Consider the following 26,869-nt stretch of genomic DNA (forward strand, 5'->3'; position numbering starts at 1 on the left):
AGGAGTGGTTTTGAAAATTCACTTGAGAAATTGTCTGCTTTGTGGAAAATAGGATCTATTTATATTTTACCAGTGTGAACTGTAATCTGGATAGCAACCTAAGTTAAGACGTGCCAGATTTACTAGTTCATTCTGCCCAGTTGGCCCGCCACTGGTGCCCCCCCCGCCCCAAGGCTGACAGACCAGGCTCCCCTCTGACCATGAGTTCCTTGAGGGCTCACCATTTGGGAATTGCTCACGAGCGACTGGCCTTCCAGAAGCTTCTTTTTACACATCTGTAAAAAAAAAAAAAAATTGACTCTACCTCTAGTAGGAAAACCTATTTAAAAAATGATAGATAATTCCATGAGGAATCCCAGTTACATCTCTCAATGTGTACCTTTCCATTTAAATTGTATTAGTCATCATAATCCCTTCGGGGATGACTCATCCTGCTCTCAATCCGCTTTTCCTCTGGTAATCTACTTTATCTTGTCCAATGACTGGGACTGTATGAGATCATAAAGACAGAGTTTGACTTCAGGAATTTATAGTGACTTCAAGTTATCTTTGGTCTGGTAGGAGCAGGACAAATTACACCTTTACCCTTGGAAAATCACTGGTTATTCTTCTGTTGCCTTCCAGGCCCTGTACCTGTACATGATCCGTCCTCTTTTTATCTCTGACATCACTTCCTATCTGCCTTGTTCACTCTGCTGTTTCTTCAATATGCCAAACTCATTTGCACCTCCGAATTTTGGGGGGCCTGGAACACCAGTCCCAGATTTCCATGGGGTTCACTCTGTGAGTTCACTTACATGTCTGTTCAAGTATCACCAACTGGGGAGGCTTTTCCTACCTAACCCCTCCATCTAAGCACACTGCTAGTCTCTCAATCACAATCCTCTTATTTTTCTTCTTTTATCATCAGTGTCTGATGTGTAGCACATATGTATTTAGTTTTGTTAACTGTTTTCTCCACTAGAATATGAACTCACCTAGGACAGGATTTTTATCTGTTTTATGCACAACTGTATCCCTAGGACCTATCGCTAGAGTCCAAAGGAGATGAACTGAGGAACAAGGCAAGGAATTAAGATAAAGAATATGGCACGTAGTTACCTAAAGAACTTACAGCTCCACATTGAGGGAAATTCAGAGCCACCAATTAGAGGGGCTAAATGAGGGACATGGAGGTGTTTGAGGGCAAGTTTCGGGCTCTTTCTGATTCCTGGCTCCATAGTAGGGGGCGTAACAATCTATATTTTTATGTAAATGATTAAATGCCTCAAATTAAGAGTTGGGACTATTCAATTTCCAATGTCCTTTCTAGTTCTAAAATTGTATGAGTCTATAAAATCCTACAAGCGTCATCAGTTTAGTAAAATAGGACGCCTTGGGGATTCCTAGGAGATCCTAAACTAGGGAGAATTCTGTCCAGAGCATACTGATAAGACGGAATGTTTAGCAAAGTAGTAGGCTTGTCTTCTTTTTTCTTTTCCACTGGAGAGAATCAGAAAGACATAATAAAGACTCAGAGGGTTTCAATAGTGGAAACTAGGTTAAATCATGGAAGGTGTGCTCCCTACTTTCCAAAGCGCCCTTGTTGGCAAACCTGCAGAGAAGGTCAAGCTTGCATTCTGCATTCCAACCCACCTCTTCCTTTCTGAGTCCACTTTTCACCCCAGTTATTGGACTGTAGCTATTGAATTTCCTCGTGCTGCCATTCGCCTTCTAAATCTTTCCCCTCCCTGACTGCCCTACTGCCCCGCACAGAGATTTATTTTGTTGCCTTCTCATCCAGCTAGAGTTCCCATTCCCTAGGTGCTCATGGCAGCCCAAATGATGAAAAACACTTCTATTAAAGGGTCCATGAGGCCTACAGAACATCTGCAGTTTGAAAAAAAAAATGGTCCAGTGTCTTACCTGGTCTTCTAGGACCTGAAATAGATGGAATAAAAACTGTGGTCTCAGATACATTCTTCTGTGTATACCCATATGTGCGTGCGTGCGTACACACACACACACACACACACACACACACACACACCCACACACCCACACACACCCTATGTCCCTGTAAAGTTACTCTGGAAGCTAGGAGGCAGCAAACAAAACCTTGCTTTGGTAGAAATCCCAAGTGAGCAGACTCATGCCTATCCTGATATTCGTGGGTTTGCAGGTACAATCTTCAACAATCTTCAAGATTTTTCTAATCAGACCAGACTAACAAATAAAGGTTTTCAGACAAAGCAATTTTCTAACCAGGGTCTTGTGGCACAGACTGCAGAAAAACGTCCTCTGATTTAACACAACAGTTGAGTAGTAAGAATCCCTTAGGGTCACCTTGACATGGAGCCAGAGCAGAGACCCTCATTTTCACTGTGCCATTAAAGGATTTTATCCTTAATCTGGGATCTCAGGGGGAAGTGTGAGTTCCCAATGCCCTGGCAAGCAGTTGCTGATGAGTAGGCCTGATTCCTGCATCCATGTAACCTCCTCCCCTGGAGAGTCTTGGGGTTACTGAGGGGGGAGGACCCTACAAAAAGACTGAGCTGTTAATTTGTCTCGGAGCCCTCATCATTTGCTGTATAAATGATCAGAATGACATCATTTTGTCCCCTAAGATGGTGAAGCTTGAGAGAGGCTGTTATTAAAAAGTGAGGCCAGTGTCCATCCAGTAGGGCCACCCTGGACACAAGGGGGAATTGAGTTTCCACAGAGCCTGCAGCAGACTCAAATCTAGTGTGGTTGGGAGTGCGAGCAATGAACACAGGACAGCACTGTATCATTTGCCTTGGATTTAAAGTAGACCTATGATCAGACTTTGCAGGGATAGGACCCAGGAACCTGCATTTTTTAATGGATACCCCAGGTGACTGTGAGGCCCAGCCAGCCAGAGGTGAGATCACTTCCTATATAAAGGCCTCTTCTAAGGGAGTAGACAAGGGCTGGTGGATGTATGTGCTGATACCTGGAAAACAGGGAAAAGCTTTCTAGGAGTTTGCAGGTGGAGATTGCCGGATGTAAGAGGTCTTGAGCAGCTGTGGGGCAGGAGTGGGACAGTCTTAAGTGAATTTTTTTTTAAGATTTTATTTACTTGAGAGAGAGCACAAGCGGAGGGGTGGGGCGGAGGGAGAGGGAGAGAGAGAATCTCAAGCAGACCCTGCACTGAGCAGGCTCAGTGTGGGGCTCGATCCCAGGACCCTGGGATCATGACCTGAGTCGAAGGCAGACACTTAACCAGCTGAGCCACCCAGATGTCTCATAAGCAAATGTTTTTTAAAAAAATTTACTTTATCAATTTATTAAAGTATAATTTACATGCAATAAAATGTATCACTTTTACTGTATAAGTTTGATGAGTTTTTGAAAGAATATATACATCTATGAAACACCATCCCAGTCATGATACGGAGTGTTTCCAACACATGTAAAATTTCCTGCATGCTACTTTGCAGTCAAACCCCTTACTGCCCTGATCCACTGACCAGCCAACGCTACTCTTGTTTGCATCAGTATAGATTAGTTTGGGTTGTTCTTGATCACACAGTGTATGTCCTTTTGTGTCAGGCTCCTGCCACGGATTTGCACAAATTCATTCCTTTCTATTGCTAAGTAGTGTTCCACTCTTTGAATGTATCATGATTTAACCATTCACCTGTTGATGGACATTTGGGCTCTTTTATTTATGAATAAAGTTTCTGTAAACATTTTGGTCTAAGCTTTTTGTGGATAGGTTTTCACTTCTCCTGAGTTAATATAGTTGGTGTATGTTTAACATCACAACGAAGTGCCAGTTTTCTGTGCCATTTTGCATTCCCACCATCAGCGTAAGAGAGTCTCAGTGCTTGACGTCCTTGACAACACTTGGCATTATTGTCTGTCTTTTTCATTTTAGCCATTCTAGTGACTAGATGCTATTTCAATCAGGGGAGTCTCATGTTGCTTTAATTTGCGTTTCCCTCATGCCTGATGATGGTGAGCACTTTTTCGAGTGTGTGCCACGTGTTTATCTTCTTTTGTGAAGTATGGGTTCAGATACTTTGCCAATCTTCTTAAAACTGAGTAGCAGTCCTTTATATATTCAGGATTTAAATCCCTTGTCAGAAATATGTACTGTGGATATTTTATGCTGTCTATGGCTTACCTTTTATTATCTTAGTGGTGTCTTTTGCTGAGGGAAAGTCTTTACTTTGCTTAATTCCGAGTTATTTTTTTTTCTGTCTAGAAAAATCTTTGCTTACAATCCAAGGTCACAAGTATTTTTCCCATGCTTCATTCTACAAATTTTAAATATTAGACTTAAATTTTTTTAAAAAAAATTATTTGAGAGAGAGAGCACAAGCAGGGAGAGGGACAGAGGGAAAGAATCTCATGCAGGCTCCCTGCCGAGTGTGGAGCCCAATGTAGGGCTCAATTCCACAGCCCTGAGATCATGACCTGACCGAAATCAAGTCAGACACTTAACTGAGCCACCCAGGTGCCCCTCAAATATTAGACTTTTATATATAGGTTTATGATCCTTTTTGAGTTCATTTTTATTATGCTCTAGCATTCAAGTTTCAGAGTGTCTGTCTCTACCGGGGGCACACCCAGGGGTGGACTGGCTGAATCACAGAGTGAGCACAGGTTTCCTTCAGGAATGGGTTCATGTGGTCGTGGAGGTTTGTTAAGTTCAAAATCTGATGCAGAGGCTGGAGGACTCAGGGAAGAGTTGCAGTTCCAGTCCAAAGGCTGTCTGCTGGTAGAATTGCTTTTTTCTCAGGGCAAATCAGTTTTTGTTCTATTAAAGCTTTCAACCAATTGGATGAGGCCCACCCACATTAGGGAGGGCAGTCTGCTTCAGAGTCACCAACTGAAATATTAATCTCATCCAAAAAATGAAAACAAAATCCCTAACAGAAACATCCAGAATAATGTTTGACTACTTACTTGGGCACTGTGACCCACCCAAATTGATACATAAAATTAACCATCACATCCACACAGATATCCAGCTGTCCTAGGGCCACTTGAAAATTCTATCCTTTTCCCACTGAATTAGGTTGAGAATTTTGTAAAAAATCAGTTGAGTATATTTGCGTGGGTCTATTTTTGGACTCTATTCTGCTTCACTGATCTATATATCTATATATCTATCCATATACCAACACAATGGTCTTAATTTTTGTAGTTTTGCAGCAAATCTTGAACTTAAGGAGTGTAAATCCTCCAACCTTTTCAAAGTTATTTTGGCTTTTCCAGGTCCTTTGCATTTCCCTATATATTTTGAAATCAACATGCCAATTTCTGAAAAACTAAAATCCTTTCAGACATTGGAATTGTATAGAAACAACAGGCCGATTTGGGACAACTGACATCTTAACAATATTGAATTTTTTAATCTGTAAACAATGTTTATTCCTTTGTTTCTAGGTCTTCACGTTCTCTCAGCATTGTTTTGTAGTTTTCAGTGTGTAAGTCTTACATGTATTTTGTTCAATTTTTTTTCTAAGTAGTCTCTTGTTTTTGATGTTATTGTAAAATATTTTTAAAATTTCACTTCGCAATTATTCACTGCTAATACATAGAAATGCAATTTATTCTTGTTTCTTGACCTTGTATCCTGAGACTGTGCAAAATTCACTGATTAATTCTAGTAGCTTACTTTGTAGATTCCTTAGGATTTTCTATGCACACCATCATGTCATCTGTGAATAACAACAATTTTATTCTTTTCCAAGTTGCAAACATTTTATTGCTTTTCCTTGCATTAATATATTGGCCAGGATTTCCATTACAATTTGAATTGCAGTGATTAGATGGCACATCCTTGCTTTATTACTCATCTTAATCTTAAGGAAAATAGTAAAATTTTCACCATTATGGAGAATGTAGGATGTTCTCACATACCTTATCATGTTAAAAATGTTTCTTTTCTCCTTGATGGCTAAAAGTTTTTACTCATGAATGGATAGTAAGTTTTGTCAAAAGCTTTTACTATATCTATTAATATAATCATATGATTTTCTATTTCATTGTCTTATTGTGGTACATCATATCGAATGATTTAAAAATTATAAAAATCAACCTTGTGTCCCTGAAATAAACCCCACTTGGTAAAGATGTATTATTCTCTGTATTGCTAGCTCCAGTTTGCTAAAATTTGATTGAAGATTTTTGGCTTCTATTTTCACAAGGAATATTTATCTGGTTTTCTTTTTATGTATTTATCTGGTTTTAAAATCAGGGACATAAAATAAATTAAGAAATATTCTCCCCCCCTTGATTTTCTGAGTTTCTATGAAATCGACATTTTAAAAATTTTTTTATTATGTTAATCACCATACATTACATCATTAGTTTTTGATGTAGTGTTCCATGATTCATTGTTTGTGCATAACACCCAGTGCTCCATGCAGGATGTGCCCTCCTTAATACGCATCACCAGGCCAACCCATCCTCCCACCCCCTCCCCTCTAGAACCCTCTGTTTTTCAGAGTCCATCGTCTCTCATGGTTTGAAATCAACATCATTTCTTAAATGTGTGATAGAGTTAAGCGGTGAAGCTATTTTTTTAAAAGCTAATTTTCCTGAAGTTTTAAAAAAATCATTAATTTGATTTATGTATTAGATACAGGATTCTATGACATAAATATGGTTATTCAGATGTTCTATTTCTTCTTGTGTCAATTTTGGCAATTTATGTCTTCCAAGAAATTTGTTCATTTTTTGTAAAGTTAAATTTATTGTCATAGAATTGTTCACAGTATTCTCTTATTATCATTTTAAATGGCTATAGGATCTATAGTGAAAATGACTATTTCATTGCTGATACTGATTTTTAAAAAATTTTTTCTTGATCAGCCTGGGGTTTACCCATTTTACAAATCTTTTCAAATAACTAGCTTTTTTCCCCCTGTAGATTTTTCTCTTTTATTTTGTTTTTCTTTGATTTCTTCTCTTTTAAAAAATTTTAAAAGAATCTTTGTTTTTATTTTTTAAATATTTCTAAAATATTTATTTATTAGATTTCTGTTCTTAGTTTCATTATTCATTCTATTTACCTTGGATTTAAATGCTTCTCTTTTTACAGTTTTTTTTTTTTAAAGATTTTATTTATTTATCTGAGAGAGAGAATGGGAGACAGAGAGCATGAGAGGGGGAGGATCAGAGGGAGAAGCAGACTCCCCGCCGAGCAGGGAGCCCGATGTGGGACCCTATCCCGGGACTCCAGGATCATGACCTGAGCTGAAGGTAGTCGCTTAACCAACTGAGCCACCCAGGCGCCCCTCTTTTTACAGCTTCTTAATGTGGAAACTTACATAAGTAATTTTAAACTTCTCTTCTTTTCTAATATAGCACTAAAATCTAAAAGTTTGCCACTTGGCATTGCTGTTGCTGCATCCCACAGATGTTGATATATTGTGTTTTCACTATTTTTTTTTTAAGATTTTATTTATTTATTTGACACAGAGAGAGAGAGCACAGCGGGGGAGTGGCAGGCAGTGGGAGATGGAGAAGCAGGCTCCCAGGGAGCCTGGGATCATGACCTGAGCCAAAGGCAGATACTTAACCGACTGAGCCACCCAGGTGTCCCTCACTATTTTTCACTTTAAAGCTTTTTCCTAATTTCCTTTGTAACTTCTACTTTGAGCAGAATATATACACATAAACATATAAGCATATAAAGAAATGGAATTATACTCTATTTGTAACCTGCTTGTTGACTTAACAGTAAATCAAGAACAACTTTGATAATTTTCTGCATTTTTCGTGCAGAGTTTAGTACATTATGGATATATCATACAAAATTTATTTAAACTAGGCCTCTATTGTTGGATAACTTAGTTGTTTCCATTTTCCAGTTACAAATTGTTGTGATAAATATCCTCATATATTAGTTTTTGTGTAGTTAAGAAATTTTTTCATTGTATAGTTTTCTAAAAGTGGAACTGTTATGTAAGGGGATCCTCTTTCAAGGTACGTTCCTATTTTGATACCGACTTCTTGGACCTGTGCCTATATTTTCTACATGGTTTTATCCCCCAGAGTAATTGTGGTCTTTGGGCTGCATCAGTCCTTAGGCATGGCAATTTGGCATTCATAGAGGTAGAAAATAGTCAACTGCCAACATCCAAGATTGCAGGGGGAAGGTCTTACATACAGCATGTGGATTTTCAGGTTCTCCTGGATAAGTGGGAATCTGGCAATACTAAGCCAACATTCCTACATGATAAGAATTAGTGGGAAAGGAGTAATTACTTTAGATAGGGCAGGCTCTTTCCATGTTTCCTAGCTCCTACATCGTCCATGCTGCTTGATTAGGACATGGCTTGACTCTTATGGAATTTGGGTTCACCACCTCTGATATGGTAGGACAGAACCTATGAGAAAACTCATGTCAGTCACGTACAGGCAATCCCTGACTTACTACTCCAAACTGTGTGACCTTTCCCAGTGCGCATGACACCTCCTTGCACTTCTTTCTCTAAGAAATTCTAGACCCCCCCTTGGTAACCTGTCAGATTTGTCCTTCCAAAACAAAATTCCATTCTTTTGAGGAATAGAACAGAGATCTTCTCTGTGCTTTAATGCCCATGAATTTTTCTAGGCGAACATTATCTCTAGAAATATGCAAACACAATGTACCCACATCATGTCTCTCAGATTCTTTGGGTCTCAGTTTCAAGGATATACTGAAGATACAGGCCTCCCTTACCAGTAGTTTTTAACTCATGACACAGTTACGTTGGGATAAATTATGAATGTGGGATGATTGCCGTCTCTTCCCCTCCCCTATCCAGCGAAAGAGAATTCTCTAATTACCAGATCAATCTCCTGATTGTTTTCCTTCTTACAAAGAGGAATTTTGTTTTCTGCTATGAGAGAGGTAAGGTCCATATACATGATGAAGTGATACAGAAAATCGTGAGGACAGGCAGAAAGAGGAGCATGATGTGTGGAGAGCAATTACGGGGAATTGTGAATGGAAGAGCTCTGGATTGGCACCCAATGTGATGGGGAGAGGAAGAAGAAGAACGGAGGTTTTCATAAATATTGTTATGGTCTTTGAATCTGGATCCCCTTTATGGTTCTCAGGAAACCTAAAGAAAGGGTTTGAGTTATTGAAATTACTTTTGGTTATGAGAAGCTATTTTCTTGACTGCAGTCCTGCTCTAAGACCAAACTGTGTCTGGCCCAGGTTTATAAGATTACACAGGCTTGTGGATAGGTTTTCCTTGTTCGTATCCTTCTTAAACTGTGCTATGGTTATATTAATTTGCTCTTCGTGAGACACTAAGTACTGGACACCTGTTTAAACAGATTTAAGATTGTTCCTTCTGGCTGGGAGTTTTGTTGTGTACCCTCTTCAAAAAAAAAAAAATCCAAGACGTAGACAATTGAGACATAGATTTCTGTTCTCCTTTTCTGTTTATATTTCTCCTTCTATGGTTTTTCTGAGGTGGGGAGTCTACATTAAAGGTCATAATGCTTCTGGCTCTAGGGTTGGGTTTCTTAAACACATCCTCAGGTCAACTGGAGTCTAGAGTTTATTACTTTTTAAAAACGAAACCCCTGCCAAGTGAAAGGAGAGAAGGGCATGTTTAGATGAAAGTGCTTGATGTTCAAATTCTGTAGTTTGTTGACATTTTATTGCTCAATGCAATTTTTCCTATCCTTCAGGGCATTTTGCTTAATGGTTTCCCAGGAACACTGTGATGAGGCTTCAAAGCAAACCCTAGGTTTTAGCAACAACGCTCTTATTCCAGTTTATATGAGTCACATGTCCAAAACCTTGTACACATCTCAAGTTTTTCCCATAAACGTTTATGCCCTGAAAACATGGGAAACCATGTTACCAAGCCGTATTAGATGTCACACACTAATATGGAAACAAACCAGGTAATTCCAATGTAATAGATTTTTGTGGTAACTGGGAGGCAGAGAGGTGTACCTAAACTAGATGTTAGCTGTACTATATATACTAAATTCATTCAAGAGGATCTGTCACCAGTGGTCTGATAGAGCTGGCTGTTGAGTATGAATTTGTCAGTATTGGCTAGGTAGGTGCGATGTCTTCAACATTGAATTATTACAAACACACCAACAAAATGATGTATGACCCCAAGAAGTCTGTCCTTCACGATTATTTATTCCCTGGGTCAAGAGGAATATGAGCAATTTATTACCTTTAAAGTAATTCTCATCTGATTGAACCCCATATATGCTAGTAAAACATGGCTTCCTGAGGGGATATATTTTGGTACTTTTATGGTTGAAAAATGAAATGCCAATGCTTAGACTTAGCACTCGACATGCTATCTAATTTCTCTCTTCCAATTATCTACTTCCAGGGCTGATTCTTTCTCTCTCTTTCTCTATTTGCACTGTACTGGGTACTTGTCATGGTCAACTGGGTCAGTCTGAACGGGAACTTTTCCCAGAAGGTGGGCCCACTCAAATGAGTAGAAAGAAGTAGAAGAAATGGCTGCCATACACTTAACTCTGAAAAGTTCCTTAGAGGTATGGTGGAATCTCCTCTGGAGGGTTAAGAAACATAGTCCATGCTTCCCTTATCTGGGATGGTGTGCACGTGCCCCTTCTAGCAAGTGCTGGGAGGTGGCCGACCTCTCAGATCTCTCCTCAGAGTACCATGCTTTTCCTTTCCAGGTGTTCATTACTGAAAAGCAGAGGAAATGGTGCTCTTACCTTCCGTTAAGAAGATATCATCGCAGGCAGCATTGGGAAAGCCACTTCTGTGGTGATGGTTTCTACCAGCATAACCCTCCAGGAACGAACATCACCCAGACCTGCAACATTGAAGACTTCAGGGTCTGAGCTTGTGTTTTGGAAAATGCTAGTCTGTGTTTGAAGCTTCATCTGACAGACTTTCTGCAATATGCATTGCACAAGAGAGGGCATTTTCAGCCGTGATTTTTAATTTTTTTCTCTTTTGCAGGTGTAGGCATGGACCTCAATGTTATTTTAACCTCATTTCCTCCAGGCAAGGAGATTTACTTAATTAGGTAGCCAGTCAAGAAATTCTGTTGCTGCACATTTTGTGTCGTGCAGGCTGTGGTGTGTCTGAAAAACAGAAGGGACACAGGAGAGGAAGCTCAGCCTCTGAAACTTGTCTGGAAGGAGGCTGAAGGATATTCAAATTAAGTATTTTTAAAGGTCCACGGGGCCAAGATAAATTCTAGCAACATGGCGCTGAAATCAGAGGTGTGATTTTTCCTAGTTTGTCACAATGTCAGCCTGGGAAGGAACAATGGTTCGGAATTCCCTTGGAAAGCTGCTCTTGTAGATACAAGCAGCAAGAAGGGCTTTCCATCCTCTCCTGACCACTCTGAAACTTAAGGATAAATTGCTTCCTGCTGGAGACTTGTCATAACAATCTAGCAAGTGTTGGGAATGTGACATCACAGGGCTTTTCTTGCAGGTGTGTGTGCAGATTCAGATAAACCTGGAAGTTTGCAGCCAGGACGCCAGGCATCTATTCAGATAAGGCACAAATAGAATGGTGCTTTTCTCCTCGAAGTCTCTACAGGTTTTGGAAATTGGCTGTGACTATACATCTTGCACGTGGGTTGGGAGAGGCAACCACCATTAGGAACATAACAACCAGTAACTTCGCAATTTAACCAAATATTTACTACTCCCTGTACCTGCAATTTACTGCCTGTAGCAAGTTTATGAAAATTTTAAATATGTTTCTGTTTAAAAATACATCTCTTTCAATAAAGATGAACACAAGGGAAATAAATTCTACAGTGATGAGTAACTTGAGTAATTCGCTTATGTGTTCTTTGTGCTAAATTAACCTACATAGGGAGACTGATGATGTGAAGGAGAAACCTGAGGTGAGAGAAGGGAGTGTGAGTTAGTCACCTGTGAAAAGCAAGATTTTTTTTTAAAGATTTTATTATTATTTATTTATTTATTTATTTCAGAGAAGGAGAGAGCGAGCGAGCGAGTGAGCACAAGCAGGGGGAGGGGCAGAGACAGAAGGAGAGGGAGAATCTTAAGCCAACTCCATGCCCAGAGCTCAGGGCTTGATCTCAGGACTGTGAGATCATGACCTGAGCTGAAATCATGAGTCAGACGCTTAACCAACTGAGCCATACAGGTGCCCCTGAAAAGTAAGATTTTTTGAACCATGGGCAATAGATGCAGAGAACAACCAAAAAACACTGGGGAGGGGAGCTTCATGTGAAACAGAAGTTCTCCTCACCTCTCAGGGACTCTAATTTTCTTCGAACTCAGATAATGTGCTTTACCTGTATTACAGGGTAAGTTTTCTCCCATTACATACCACCTCTCCCTGCCCCACCAGCCACTCTCTTTCTCCCACCAAGCCAAGACCTTGTCCTTGTGTCTGGAACTTATGGGGCCCAAGGGAATGGAATATGGCTTTTTGTGATGTAATTCATGGTATGGAAGGAAATCAAGACTCAGCATAAGTTATAGACAATGTCCATAGTAGCACCAAGTTCATCTTTGCTATGAGAAGACCCGTTGCCTTACCTACTACCACCTGTAAGATCTTAGGCACCATCCTCACCCCACACTGCACCCTGCCTAGCAGGGCAAAGAGAGGAGGATAGCCCATGCTGAGTGCTAAAGCCAAGAGGAAACTGAACTTGGAATGGAGTGCCAGGGGAAGTAAAAGGAGGAAGACATAGGAGGAAGGTGAAGGAGTTTGTCAGTTAAGGTCTGAAAAGCAGCCACCAAAATGGGATTAGATGTGCAAGAGCTTCCTTGAGGGACATGCCTCTGAAAAATAAAGGGGAGAGGGAAGGAGCAGGGAGAGCCTTCAGACTGGGATGCAGGGCTGACACATGGGGAAGGAGAGAGAGAAGGAGGGAATCACATAGGAAGAGCCTCAGACCACACCATATTGTGGAGAAAATGGTGGCAAGGTAAAGGGGAGTCCCAGGCCACCACCGTCCCTTAGAAGAGTCCCCCAGCTAACTGTCCAAGAAAACATGGGGAGAAGTGTGGCCCTGGGGTGATCGTCAAATTGGAGTGGGAGGCATGTCCCATAGAAGCTCACAGGCAGGGTCACAGTGAAGGCTCTAGGACCATGGCCCTGCATCTGAGAGCAAGAAGACAAGTGGAATTATACAGAGAACTCACTTCTCAATCTCTGCTCACCTGCCTCTGGGTTAGAAAATCCTGCTTGATCAAGTTCAGGGCAGACTGAACATTATACAAGATTCTCAGAGTTGGACAGGCTGCAGTCAGCCCGTTTGGCTGTGGATATGTAACGTTGTGTTCAGATGTGTGTCATTTTGATAATAGCATTCCCTGGGGACTAGGGTAGGCAATCATGGCACCTAAGTGTATTTGTCCACCTTTATGAAAAGCAAACCTTACAGGGCACCTGCCTGGCCTCAGCCAAAGTCAAAGTGATTACTCCCACCTCTCAACAACATTGTCTCCTAAGCCTCCACCCCACATATTGTTTCTGTTTTGCACTTTACATATGTGTGTCTAGGACTTCTCCCATCCTTGAAAGCTAATGTGCAACTTGAAGCTAAACGTTGTCTTACGCTTTGAATCAGCATTGTATTGCACATATAGTTGTTTTGGGTTTTCACATCAGGTAAATAAAGGGACTGAGCAGCCAGGGGGGTAAGGTGAGAAAAAAACCCCAAAGAAACATATATATTTCAGCCCACTTACTTTTCAGGACTAGCAGGGACTTATAATAGAAGACTCAGATGTATTTCAACCATGAAAAAGGATCAATGTATACAATGCTTTCAATTTATATGATGCTATCTGTGAAATATATTTCAAAAAACAAAGCATAAAGAAATAAGGACAAAGGAACGGAGTGAAGTTGGCATGGGTACAGATAGAAAAAACGAAGCTAAGGATCGCTACTGAGATTGAATACAAACTTTACTTTTGACCTTTTCCTGGCAGTCAAGACAAAAAGGAAAACACAAGTTATATAAGGTTCTTATTAGCTAATAAAAAGAAGCATGCCAGCTTTTCTATACAAGCAGATTTTTTTTTCCCCCCTAGAACTAACTTTAAGAAGAATTTCTTTTATGGTCCCTTATAAAGCCACTGACTTCTAAAATATATGATGGTTTCAATAACAGTTTTATAAAAATGTAGATAGCAACTTCTTTTTTCTGTATGGCCATTTCTTATATTGATTTTTGATAAATGTCATAGTTCAGAGAGGACACTTCCTTGGGGACTTAGGATGGAGTTCAACCCCCAGGAGTGAAATGAGGTTGATGGATGATGTCTGGGCCTGTAGCCTGTGGAAGGGACCCTGGGAATGGAGTGATCCAGTTGTAATGCCCATGGGCTGAGTATCAATTTGAGATTATTAGCATACAAAGTTGTATTAGAATAGAACATAAGTTTGGTTGTATTCTTTTTTAATTTGGCTCAACAGTCGTGCCCCAACACATACATTTTGATTTAACACTGGGCCTTAATCATAATAAATTCCATATATGTACAATGATCTAAAATTGACCCCACTAGGACCCATACTCCTATTAAGAGAAATGGAGAACGTGACAAGCATTCCAAAGGAAACATCCTCTGGTTTACAAATCCGTTGAAGCACCCAACACAATTGAACAAGTCGCTTTTGTATTCTGAGATTCTTTGAGACTTGTCTAGGCTAATATGCTGTCACAGATTGAGCTCCCTGGTAGAGAGACTCTGACCTGGTGATTAGTGTGTAGGAAGTTTACTACAGATGGCTCCTGGGATCAACACCTAAGGAAGACAAGAAGAGGGGAGGGCAGGGAGAGAAGGAGCGCAGGATAAAGTGGAGGAGGAAGTAGGGTGAAAGCCATGGGAACACTGGACCTGGGATGGCTTTTTGGAGTCGTCTCCCATTGGGTGAGGGGCTGGGACCCTACACCCCGACACTGATCACTCACTGGATCCAAGCTGTCCTCAGAAGGGGTGTGCTCTTGGGCATGGTGGCTTTCTCCGCCAAGGGCAATTCCCTGAGGAAGCTAACACCTGAGGGCTACACCAGTAGCCACCAATGAGGGGGATTAAGTCCCAGACTTTGAAAGTGGTCCATCACAATCGATCAAGGGATTTTCTAGGCACTGTTTGCCAAACTAGCAAGACATACTTTAATCCTGAAGCACAGCTAAAATATCTCCCAGACCTGATGGTCAACAGAATATCATTTGTGACATGCTGCTTTATTCCCATAACCTGGATGTATACTCTTTATTCTGTAGGATGAGTCCATCAGTTTGGTTTTATATTTGGCTGCTCCTACCAGAAGCCAGCTACAAGGGACTTAGTCAATGAAAAGGGCTTATTTTCATTTGCCTTCGGCTCAGGTCATGATCCCAGGGTCCTAGGATCAAGCCCCGCATTGGGCTCCCTGCTCAGCGGAAAGCCTGCTTCTCCCTCTCCCACTCTCCCTGCTTGTGTTCCCTCTCTCGCTGTGTCTCTGTCAAATAAATAAAATCTTTAAAAATAAAAAAAAATTTAAAAAAAGAAAAGGGCTTATTTTACTCACTTAAATAATTTGGGAGACAGTCCATAAGCCTGCACATCTTCTCATGGAACCAGGGTCTTTCTCTTTTCTTCTAGTCCCTTTTTGGCAGGTAACTTCTGTTCTCATGGCTGCAAGAGGCACTGCTCTGTCCCAGAGGGGAAAGCAGAAGCCACAAAAGATAAAGGCCAGGCAAGCTTCTTTCTCTCCAACATTTTCTGAAGTGCTATAGGATCTCTACTGACTTTTCATTAGCCAAACCGAGTCACATGACCGTTCCTAATTTTCAGGGCATTTGGTAAATTCATTTTACCTGAGAACATTTAACTGGCTTCTCTTAATTGGGAAGAAAGAGAGAAAGGATATTGAGAAGACAGCTAGCTCGGCCGACCACAAATAATAGAATTTAAATCCTTCCTTCCTTGTTCCTCATGCGCTGAACAACTGCATGAAATGGATTCCATAGAAAGACAAGAAATATAGTTATAAAATATTAATGCGACTATGGGCACAACATCACAAAAAATTTATCCAGTTGAACTCAGACTTTCCACATTTCATCAAAAGCAATATGCATTCATTACCCTAGATTTATGCTTGCCTTTCTGCCGCTTGGGACAGAGCTGTGCATAAGGCAGACATTCACTGTGTGTGTGTTCATGTGTGTCTGTGTGTGTTGTGTAAACAAAGGAATGTCTTTGGCATACAGTATAGCACTGCACTGTGTCTTGAAGTCATAAAATCATGAAGTCGTGTGTCTTGCTGGCATATATGGGAAGCCCCCGCAGTGGTGGTTGAGGAGTGGTTCTGGGAATGGTTTTAGTCATTGCTTGACCGTATTTTGTCTTCCTTATGCCCTTGCCAGATGGGTAGCTTCTTGGTGATTTGGTTTCATACATCCAGATTTTAGAGAACTTTGAGAAATAACAATGGAAAAGCTACCCTCAGCATGATTTAAAAAGTGCAATGGCCTCATCCTTTCTTGAAACATTATGGTGCTCTCTTTTACCTCTCCCATCCAGAAAAAAAACCTCACTTTCTATAATTATATGATTTTGAATTTCTGCATATGAGATTATAGTATGGAATAGGATTTCCATATATACACATTAAACTTATGGACACACTAAACAGAAGAGTATAATGTGGTATTTCCAGAAAACACCTAATACCCTCTTCAAATCTGACTCTAGGTTTAGGGGCTCATCATTCTTCCCCTCTCCTTGAGGAAGGGTCTTTTTTTGTCTCAATAGACAGTTCACAGCCTCACAAAATTAGAAGTAGAGGCCATGGTCAGTGTCAGATGATTCTGCATTTCTGATATGCTCCCAGCTGATGTCAATGCTAATGTTTTCTGGCCACACTTTGAGTAGTGAGGTGTTAGTGTTAAAGCTTGGTTGCCTTTTTGGAATTGTGAAGGGAGTTTTTACAAATACTGATGTCTGGGTTCTACCCGGAGAGTTACATTTATTATAGGGTTGGCATGGACATAGATTTTTTATTTTTTATTTTTTTTTAGCAGGGAGGGAAGGGCAGAGGGAGAAGGAAAATCCCAAGCAGACTTTGCACTGAGTGCAGAGCCCAACACGGGGCTTGATCCCATGACCTGAGCCGAAATCAAGAGTTGGATGCTTAACCACCTGAGCCACCCAGGTGCCCCTGGACATCAGATTTTTAAAAGCTCCCCCAGGTGATTCTAATGTATAGCAAAGTTTGAGAACTGTAAGCTATGAACCAATTACAATACTTTTCCCCATGTGTCCCTCCAAATACACAATTTGTTAACTTATGTATCCTTGTATGCCCCCACCATGGTTAATACCAACTTCTGAGTGGTTTTTATTCCAAGAGAGTGCCTAGCCCGGGGCCCCATCCTTGGCATGGGCTCAATCAGAGTCTGATGACCACATCAGCATATAGAAAGATGCCGTTCTGTTTACACACTGTGGCAAGAAGGGAGAGAGGATTTTTCATTGTAAGTATGCGTCCAGTACATTTCTACTTACTGCAATTCCTTTGCCAGGCTTCTTCCAAGGAAACCCCATAAAAAGGGTTTCCAGATCTTGGGAACCTAGGGCAGACAAAGGGGAAAAATGGAGAGTGGAGGTGTCAGCAGAGGAAAGAGAGTAAGGGAGGGAAGGAGAGAGAGAAAAAGAGAAGAGGAAGAGGAAGGGGTAGAAGAATGGGGAAGAAATGAGAAGAAACTAAGATGGATATAAGGGTAGCAGAAGTTGAAAAATATTGACAAAAATTGACGATAGGTATTTACTAACCACCATCTATGAGAGGCGACAAAGATTCTTGTGGAGATCAATGAACATAGGGTATTGTTAGGAGACAGGAATCAGGCGCTCAAAAAGTTACATTGAACTATGCAATGAAGAATAAAGGGAAATAAAATCAGAGATAACATGGGACTTATAGAGAGAGACCCATCAACAAATTAGTTTCAGGGCAATAGACAGCACAAACTCCATTTTCACATGGGGACATGGTATCACCTCCATTGCCATGGATCCCTTATTCTTACTTGGCTGTATCAGTTAACTCAGATTACACACATAGGTGGCTCCTGAAGAGAGAACATTTAATGCATTTCGTATCAAGGACTCCTTCAGGGAATTATTTAAATATTTTATAGTTATTTCCTCTAGCCTGTACCATCCAGTACGTTGCCTGCAAATATTCGCTTTGAGAAAAAAATTTTCAAAATTTACTTGAAGATAGATACCCTTTGAGAGTCTTCATACCCACTCCTAACCCCATGATGCACATCTAGAAGTTTCTTCTTAGAGTTGAGGTCTTGGTACTAATGTTTTATGAGAATAACGAATGGGCATTCAATCCATTCAAAGTGGTGAAGGTTTGGTATTTTGTTATCTTTTCTAAGAAACGTTCTTAATTTGATGTGTTGAACTTTGGCAAAATGAGTCCCTTTAGTGACATAAAAGCAGCCAGTCTTTAAAAGACGCTGACAGATGCTGAGAGAGTTTTTTTACAGTGGGGCTGAGTTTCCAGCTCTGCTGCATGTAATTAGGCAGGCAGATAGAGCTTCACTCATTTTACTAGCCCAGTGGGATGGAGTGGGGCAGGGGCCCCAAAGTTCCGCTTACTTGAAGGAAACACACTCTCTCTTTCTTTAACATGTGTGTCTCCATTTCTGTGAAGAAATAAGAGTCTGTGTTTTCATTTTATAAATTCTGCACACAACTGAGCTTGTGGTAAGGAACACATCATTTCTATTTATTTCAAGCAAGCGTAATTTATCCATTTCATAAAGAACTTGGATGGTAAAGATGGTGTACATGCGTGATTTAAGGATCAGCATTTTTAGTGTCCTAACAACATCAATAAACACAGAATGCATTGTCTCGGCAATCTGGCTCATCTGAATGTACTTGAATTTTCCTGTTTCGCCTTTTTTTTTTTTTTTTAATTATTTGCTCTGCAGGGCTTAGTACTCTGGTGTCTGAAATGCTTGTGTCAATAAACAATCGAATTGCCAGTTTTCTATGTCAAGGTAGCATCTCTTTCTTTCAAACTCTTGGTTTTCTCTGCTACGTTTAATTGGGAACTCTGTGTTTGGCTCATAAAATCTCTGCAGAACGCCACCCCACCCCTTCAACTTTTAAGTTTAAAAGCCCAGTCTAAGAACAAAGCTGGGGCTGCTGGGGAACAGAGAGAGCACTCTGTGGGTCCCTTTCCCTTGCAAGCCTCATTCTATAACTAAGTCCAAAAGCTTGGCTCATGTGTGGCGTGAGTGTCACCTCTTCTGTACCAAGCAGAAAGCACGAGAATCTTCACAGATGCTGGCCATATATTCTCTATTAGAATTGTAACAGTAGGACCCAGCAATGAAATGTGAAGCAGAGAGGGTCCTTGAGGCCAAGGGGCCAAATTCAGAATAGGGCATCTCATTTGAGAAGACAATGTGAGCAACACAGAACCACGCAGGGCACTGGGCTCTAATGACAGGAACTCAGAGGACCCAAACATGGACAGAACAAATTGGTTGAATTCCTAGACATGTTGCTCTGTAGGTTGAAAGGAACTTACCTCTGAAATGTGCATGCAGGCCAGTCTCGCCCTTTTCCAGATTTCTCGAGGAGGCAATGTTCCTTACCCAAGACCCAAGAGTCATCCAGAAGTAGAGCCAACACAACTCGTGATCCCTGTATACTAGTCCAGTGGGTAATGCACTAAAGATATGGCATTGTGCAGGACCGATAGGCTAGTCCAGTGGGAATAATGAGCAAACCTGGGCCCGAGCCAAGTCTGCTATTTACAAGTAGTATTACTTTGGACATAGGACTTAAAGCTTTCTGAAGTTTAATTTGCTAAGCTATAAAATGGTAGTAGTAATATCTCTACATAAGTGTGGCTGGTACCTAAAAGGTACTTGAATATTAGGTCCTTCTTCTGTACCTCACTGTATCTTGTCAAGCCCAAATTTGTCAGGCCAAGTTTGTCACCCATATATGCAAGATTTCCTCCTAACTCAGTACCTTGGCCTCTTGTGTCCACCAGGATATGGAATGGTCCACATTGGACGGCAGTAACACTGCTCATAACTGTGAGTAACATATAGGGCTCCCTCCTACTGGTAAGAACACATTCAATTTCCAAACTAAGATTTGACAGGCCTCTTATGGGCCATGCCAACACTTTGAAAATAAAACTCTTGAAGTTTCAACAGAAATATTTTTTTACATGATAGGACGAAACCATCTGGAACTTACTGCTTACATGGACTGAAAGAGCTATATCAACAATAGGGTTGTTATAAACTCAGGCTCCACACTGTCTCCTAAAGGGATTAGACAGGTCTCATAATGTGTTCTTGACAAAAAAAGTGACCCAAACAGGGGCTGAATCCTTAGATGTCATTAGTATTTTCTCATGTCAATGCTGGGATTTGAGAAGACAGAAGGAATTGACTTACTTTATATACTTGTCTGATCCTTTAGTACTTAATGAAAACTAGAATGTTTTATTTCACCCCTATGGGAAAATAGCTAAACCGGGCAGTTTGTTCCTGAAATAAAATATCAGCAATCAAAATAGTCTCAAGGTCTCTTAGAAAGCAGAACATCACAGGCTTATTAGAAAGTAGGTGCCCCAAGCTTCTAGGTGCTGTTAACATTGTTTTATTTCCTTTATACAAAAAGTAGAAATGACAGAAAAAACACTCTTGACAGAAAACAATACCACTGACCTGGTCTCACTGAGGAGCTGAGCCCAAACTGCCCATTTTACCGGGAAAGGAAAGTTCAATCAACATTAGCAAACACTCATGCAACTGATGAAAGACAAGATGGTGCCAGTGGCTTTAGGTGGACATTGTGTGGGTAAGCTGAACCAATCCAATCTTAAAAAACATACATTGGCCCAATCATGCTTTTAAACGTCATCTCTTTAGAAACAAGTTATATATACAAATATCACCCAAAAATGTGTATTATATAGCCTACTATTATAAATTTAAGGCATCCTGATATTGTTCTTCTGCTGGTGAGGCATTGATTTTCATGATTCTATTTCCACAGTGGATAGTCCAGAAATTTTCAATGGTGTCCAAAGGGCGGCAATGAGAGATAAGAAAAAAGTGATTTACAAGAAGAGTTCTTTTGACTCTGGCTCAGCATTGTGCTTTATGCTGTAGGATTTCTTCATTTTTCTATTGATGTCATCATGCCTAAGCAGAAGAAAAACCATAAAGACCAGAATTAGATAAAACTATGGTCAAGTTACAAGACAACAGCACTAAACAGCTCACCAAACATGGAAACTATCCTCATACAAGCCACACTGAGGAACACTTCATTCCAGTAGGCAAATTATTTTCTTTTCATATAAACCACTCTTTAAACAATAAAAGCTATAGTCATGTAATAACACACACTTAGCCAACACTTTTTAATTCAGCTCTGGAAGTCATTTCTCAATCATGCTGATTGGAATCCAGGCAAGATTCTAGTCAAGCGAATTTCATCAAATTCAAGTTAAAGTCGCGTCAAATAAGATAGTAAGTATAGTAATGCTGGTCGAGTGGAAACAAGAGATGTTTATATTTTATTGACATGGATTCGTTGGTGACATCTTTAATGTCCAATAAGCTCAAGTCTTAATTGTTCAAAGAAGACACTTTTTTTGGGTGTGTGATTACTGTTGGAAGATCATAAGTAGGTAAGTCTAGGGGAAAAAGAAAAAACCAGGAAAAAGTAATGCTGTTTGCTGCCCCCAGGATCTGATACCTAGTAAGCCTATGTAAAGAAATACCAGCTTAAGCCTTGGAACAGTTGTGCTGTGTAAGTGAATTCCCTTCTGGGTAGATGCATTCGTTTTCATGAGATATTACTCACATTCTGGGTACAAAAATGTTCCAGAGAGGAGTCATCTCCTGAAGGTGGGCCAGCCTACATATTAATAAATTCCTTCTTGTTGCTACATCAGACAAAAACAAAGTGTTTCTGTTAATGCTACTTGCTAACATGAGGACATATTTGGATGGAGAGCCTCAAGTGGGATTTTATGGCCTCAAATCGTGCTTGCTTACAAAGACCATGTAGTCTATTCTCAGTGTTCCAGTAAATATTTGATCCTCATCCCAGCCTGAATGTTCTAATTCTTACTTTATTCTTACTTTATTTATTCCTCTGAACAGAACCTTATTAATATTTTTAAGATTTTATTTTAAGTAATCTCTACACCCAATGTGGGGCTCGAGCTTATGACCCTGAGATCAAGAGTTGCAAGCTTTAGCAACTGAGCCAGCCAGGTGCCCCTGAATAGAACTTTAGAGAGTGTCTATGGGCAAGAAAGGGAAGAAGGGGCAAGAAAAACCTGGTTGGCTAAAAGATGTTCTAGGGACTTTCAATTAAACATGGTGGATTAAATACATACATTCATCACCCTATTCTTACAAAACAACACTAAAAGGAAAGTAAAGAAATAAGAAAGGCATAAACCTAAATGAATAAGGGAAGTGAGAGGGGATGATAATAGACAAAATACCAACACTATTTCAGAAACAGGAAGGTGAATGGGCATGTGGAGTTGATTTAGCAGAGTTGAAGATGCAGAAATCTAAGCCTATGGGCAGGGAATGCAACAAACTGATTTGTGCTGCAAGATACAGAAACCAAAAGCATCATGTATTTCTGAAGGTGACAGTGGGTGCTGAGTGGGTGCTGAAAATGGGAAGATTATTTGAAAAATTTTTGGAAGTAGCAATTCATATTCCAGATTACCTCCCTGACCAAATGTAGCTGGGTATATATCTCTTTCCCACTGAAAGAAGACTGGAGGTTACAATTTACAAGGCATGAGCCAGAGAGACTCTGAATTCAGCTAAAGGGGGTGGGAACCAGAAGATTAAAAGAAAGTCTCCCGAAGTGAGAAAGTGAGAATATGATTCTCAACCCACCTCCCTTTAGTCTGACTCATGAATGCTTGGCACTCAGGTTATGGGCCCTAGCAGAAGACTGGAGTTTCCTTAACTTGAGAAATGAACTGGCCAAGAGAAAAGACCTACAAATACTGACAGGGACTTCCCCAACAAAAGAGCCTCGTCCTCACCAGTTCGTGTGAAACAACATCTACCAGTCCGTAAGCCTCACCCATAAAGTCGGAGCTTCCATTCAGCTTTAGTGAATATAAATGAGTTGGAGATCATCAGATATTTGAGGAAAGTGCTACTATGAAAGACAGGACCAAAATAAACAGAGAAATGGAAGTCAAAGTGAATAGAGATAACATAGGGAGACAATGAGAACTTTGAACATCTTTAACAAGAAAAGAAAAACTGGGGAAATGTCTGCAATTCATATTACAAAGGGTTAGTCTTCCTAGTATGTAATATATAAAGAGCTGTTATAAGTCAAAAGAAGGCGAGAATCTCAATAAAATGAAAGGTTAAAAATAGGACATTCATACAGTGAAATAATATGTAGCTATGTAAAAGAATAAAGAAACTATATACTAATACATAAAGACCTTCATTGTGTTAGGTGAAGAAAAGCAAGAAGCAAAACTGTATCACACACCATTTTTACTGCAAAAAGGAAGAAAAGAAAAAAATATACATTTGTACTTGACTGTAAAATTTAAGTAAGTCCTGCATGTATAATGCTACAAAGAGGAAACAGAGAAAACCAACGAAGTACTTTTAGAAATTAACACTATTATAGCAAAAATAAAAAATTAGAAAGGTTGGAAGGTACAGGTCAGTTCTTTCCTAAAAGAACTAGAAAAAGCAAAAGTATGGATAAATATAGAAAAATAGTTAGCAAATCTGAGGATTGATTCAGTGTGTCCAACATTACAATAACATGATTTCCAGAAAGAGTGATCAGAGAAATTGGAATGGAGAAAACTTTCAAAGAAATTGTACAAAAACATTTCCCAGAACTGTAGCACATAGCTTTCCAGATTGAAAAAGCCTGCTGAGTGCCCACATGTCAGGAATGAAAATAGCATCATGACAAAGCATCAGGAAATCAAAATACTGGGGATAAAGAGAAAATCATAATAGCTTCCAAGGGATTTGCAATTAGAGAGGAATGGAGCTTTGCAAAAGACACATTAGAAGCAAGAAGAAAATGAAACAATGTGTTCAAGATTCTGAGGGAAAATTGTTTCCTACATAGAATTCTATACCTAGCCAAACACACCTAATTCAGGATGAGGGCAAAATGAAGATCCTTTCAGACAGACAAGGTCTCAACAAATTTAGCACCCATTCACCTCCTAAAGATGGGAAGATGTGTTTACCAAAACAAGAGCATAAACCCCAAATGGGAAAAGACAGATTCAGGAAATAGGGCTCTACACAGGAGAGAAGCAGAAGCAATTCCCAGAATAATGTATGGGAGAAACACCAGGAAGACAGCTGTATAGCCCTGCCAGATAGCAGCAGTCCAGACTGGGGCAGGAGGAAGGAGGTTGCTCCTTGAACAAACTGAGAGACACCTGACTTGTCTGAATGTGCTGAAGGAAGGATTCTGTCTCCTGTGAAGTGTTTAGAAATGAACTGTAAACTCGAGAAGCAAAAATTACTTTCTCCCCCCAAAATGTAAAGTTATAATTAGAAAGGAAATGCATGGACCTAGTGTGATTAATATTTAGACAGCTATAGTAATAATAAACACCAAATACTAATTTAACCCAAGAGAGATAAAACTGTATTAATAATGGTGGGAAGAGGAAGCAGGTGTGTGTGTGTGTGTGTGTGTGGGGGGGTGGATGGGTGTGTTTGGGGGTAGGGGGCAGTGCTGGGTGCTACAATAGAGCTAGACAAGTTTGGTTCTTTGTGGAGAATATAGATTTTTGGAATCCTGGCTCCCTAATTTATTTTTATCATTACTGTACAAACTTGGGCAAGATACATAATCTCTCTGTGCCTTGGCTTCCAATCTGCAAAATCTGATAATAATAGTATCTACCCTATTGTGTTACTGTGAAGGTTAAAACAGTTAATATGCATATGGCGCCTAGAATATTCTTTGGTACACTGTAAATGCTTTATAAGTGTTAGCTATCATTTTACCTTCTATAGTGGAATGCCAATAGGTAACAGAGAGAATATCTAAAGTTGAATATCTGTATGAGCATGTGATCTGGCAATACAGAATACTAGAGAATACATCTGAAAGAAAGCCAAGTGGTTGATTCAGGGGAGTGGGAATACAGAACAGGGTAGGTTGGGCAGAGGAGAGCCAATTTTTGTTAGAACGCTAACATTACTGTTATAGATACCTACAGCACTTCGACAAAAAAGTAAATGAAAAACCAATAAAAGTTAAAAAGAAGGCTTAGGTTGTAGTTTAAGGATGATACCATCATTTAGACATTAACAGAGTATTTTTGCTTTAATATAAGGGGTGTTGTGGTCAAGAACACTAAAAAGGAACACTTTCTGCAGGACAAAACCCAGCATGATTAGAGCCGAGTGTATACTTGAGGCATTTATTTGAATAATATCAGGATAAGCCTCCCTGAATCCCTCAATTGCCTAGTCCTGAATTACCAGTATTCAAAGGAACAAAAGTGTTTGGGTAATTCTGGCATGAATTATTCAGATAATTTGCTGTTCCTTGATTTCATTTTTGGATACGAAATCACATTCTCAGTGACCAAAATTGGGAAGAAGAAAAGGCTTAAATTTAAATAACAGTTTTGCAATTACTTGCTGATTCATCTAGGCAGGGATTCCACATTTCCATAGCCCATCGTGACCAGACAGCAATTTACTTGGAGGATTAGTTTAAAAGGGTCCATGGGCATGCATTACACTTCCACTGATAACCAAAACAGGGAGATTTTGTTACTTTCGTGGTCTCCTTAGAGCAAATCTCTAAATCCCATCTACTAAAAAATGGGATTCCGGTTCAAAGAATGAACAACTTGCCCTCCAGGTACCCACACTAAAAACTCACTGTAGGTAGGGAGGCTTGTCATCAAAGGGCCTAGATTTAGAGGGAGGACACCATTATTTCTTGGGATAACAAGCTCAGTCCTTTTTATTTTGATTCTCCTTTTCCCTCTTCTTTCTCCCTTTCCTCTCTCCACTCTCCCTCTTGCCAAATATTTATGAAGTCTCTAGCATGTGCCAGGCACCAAGCTGGACACCAGGGGTACTGATGGGGGGTGTAGGGAGGCTGTCAAGGGTCCCCACTCTCATGAAGCTTCTCTATGTTTCATGGAGTTTACTGTGTTATAACTCTGTCCTCTTTTAATTCTCCCTGGATTCTGATCTCTTCTGGGAAGCAGCATGCTTTGTGCCGGCACAGCAAAATGCCTGGCTTAGAGAGAAAGACGGTGGTGCAGTGAGTGAACTGGCAAACCAGGGATGTGGCATCCAGGAGGCTAATGTATCTGCACAGTTCTCAGTGTGGAAAGGAAAATCCAAGATGACTGTGGCTGGAGCAGGGATGCTTGGTGAAAGTACTGGAAGTTGTGTGGGTAAAGTCTCTAGCTGGTACTTATATTTTTATTGTTTTTATAATTTTTTTTATTATGTTACGTTAGTACCATACAGTACATCATTAGTTCTTGATGTAGTGATCCATGATTCATTGTTTGCATATAACACCCAGTGCTCCATGCAGAACGTGCCCTCCTTAATACCCATCACTGGGCTAACCCAACCCCCCCACGCCCCTCCCCTCTAAAACCCTCAGTTTGTTTCTCAGAGTCCATAGTCTCTCATGGTTCATTTCCCCCTCTGATTTCTGCCCCCCTTCATTTTTCCCTTCCTTCTCCTGATGTCCTCCATGCTATTCCTTATGTTCCACAAATAAGTGAAACCATATGATAATTGTCTTTCTCTACTTGACTTATTTCACTTAGCATCATCTCCTCCAGTCCCATCCATGTCGATGCGAATGGTGGGTATTCATTCTTTCT

The 26,869-nt window shown here is 40.2% G+C and overlaps 1 protein-coding gene across 13 annotated transcripts in view; it reads right to left on the reverse strand.

Moving 5' to 3' along the window:
* Window positions 1–257: 257 nt before the first annotated feature.
* SNCAIP (synuclein alpha interacting protein) overlaps window positions 258–26,869 on the reverse strand; it is a 176,899-nt gene continuing 150,287 nt past the window's right edge. For 10 of the 13 annotated variants that reach the window (XM_006728801.3, XM_031020641.2, XM_081827195.1 and 7 more), the window contains one exon: window positions 20,595–21,158. In XM_006728801.3, the coding sequence (XP_006728864.2) occupies window positions 21,074–21,158 (85 nt within the window). In that variant the 3' untranslated portion in view covers window positions 20,595–21,073. The other 3 variants (XR_014147272.1, XM_081827193.1, XM_081827194.1) reach the window with 3 other exon arrangements.

This window comes from Leptonychotes weddellii, chromosome 7, assembly GCF_054177405.1.
Source record: "Leptonychotes weddellii isolate Sample4059 chromosome 7, ASM5417740v2, whole genome shotgun sequence".
Classification (NCBI taxonomy): domain Eukaryota; kingdom Metazoa; phylum Chordata; class Mammalia; order Carnivora; family Phocidae; genus Leptonychotes; species Leptonychotes weddellii.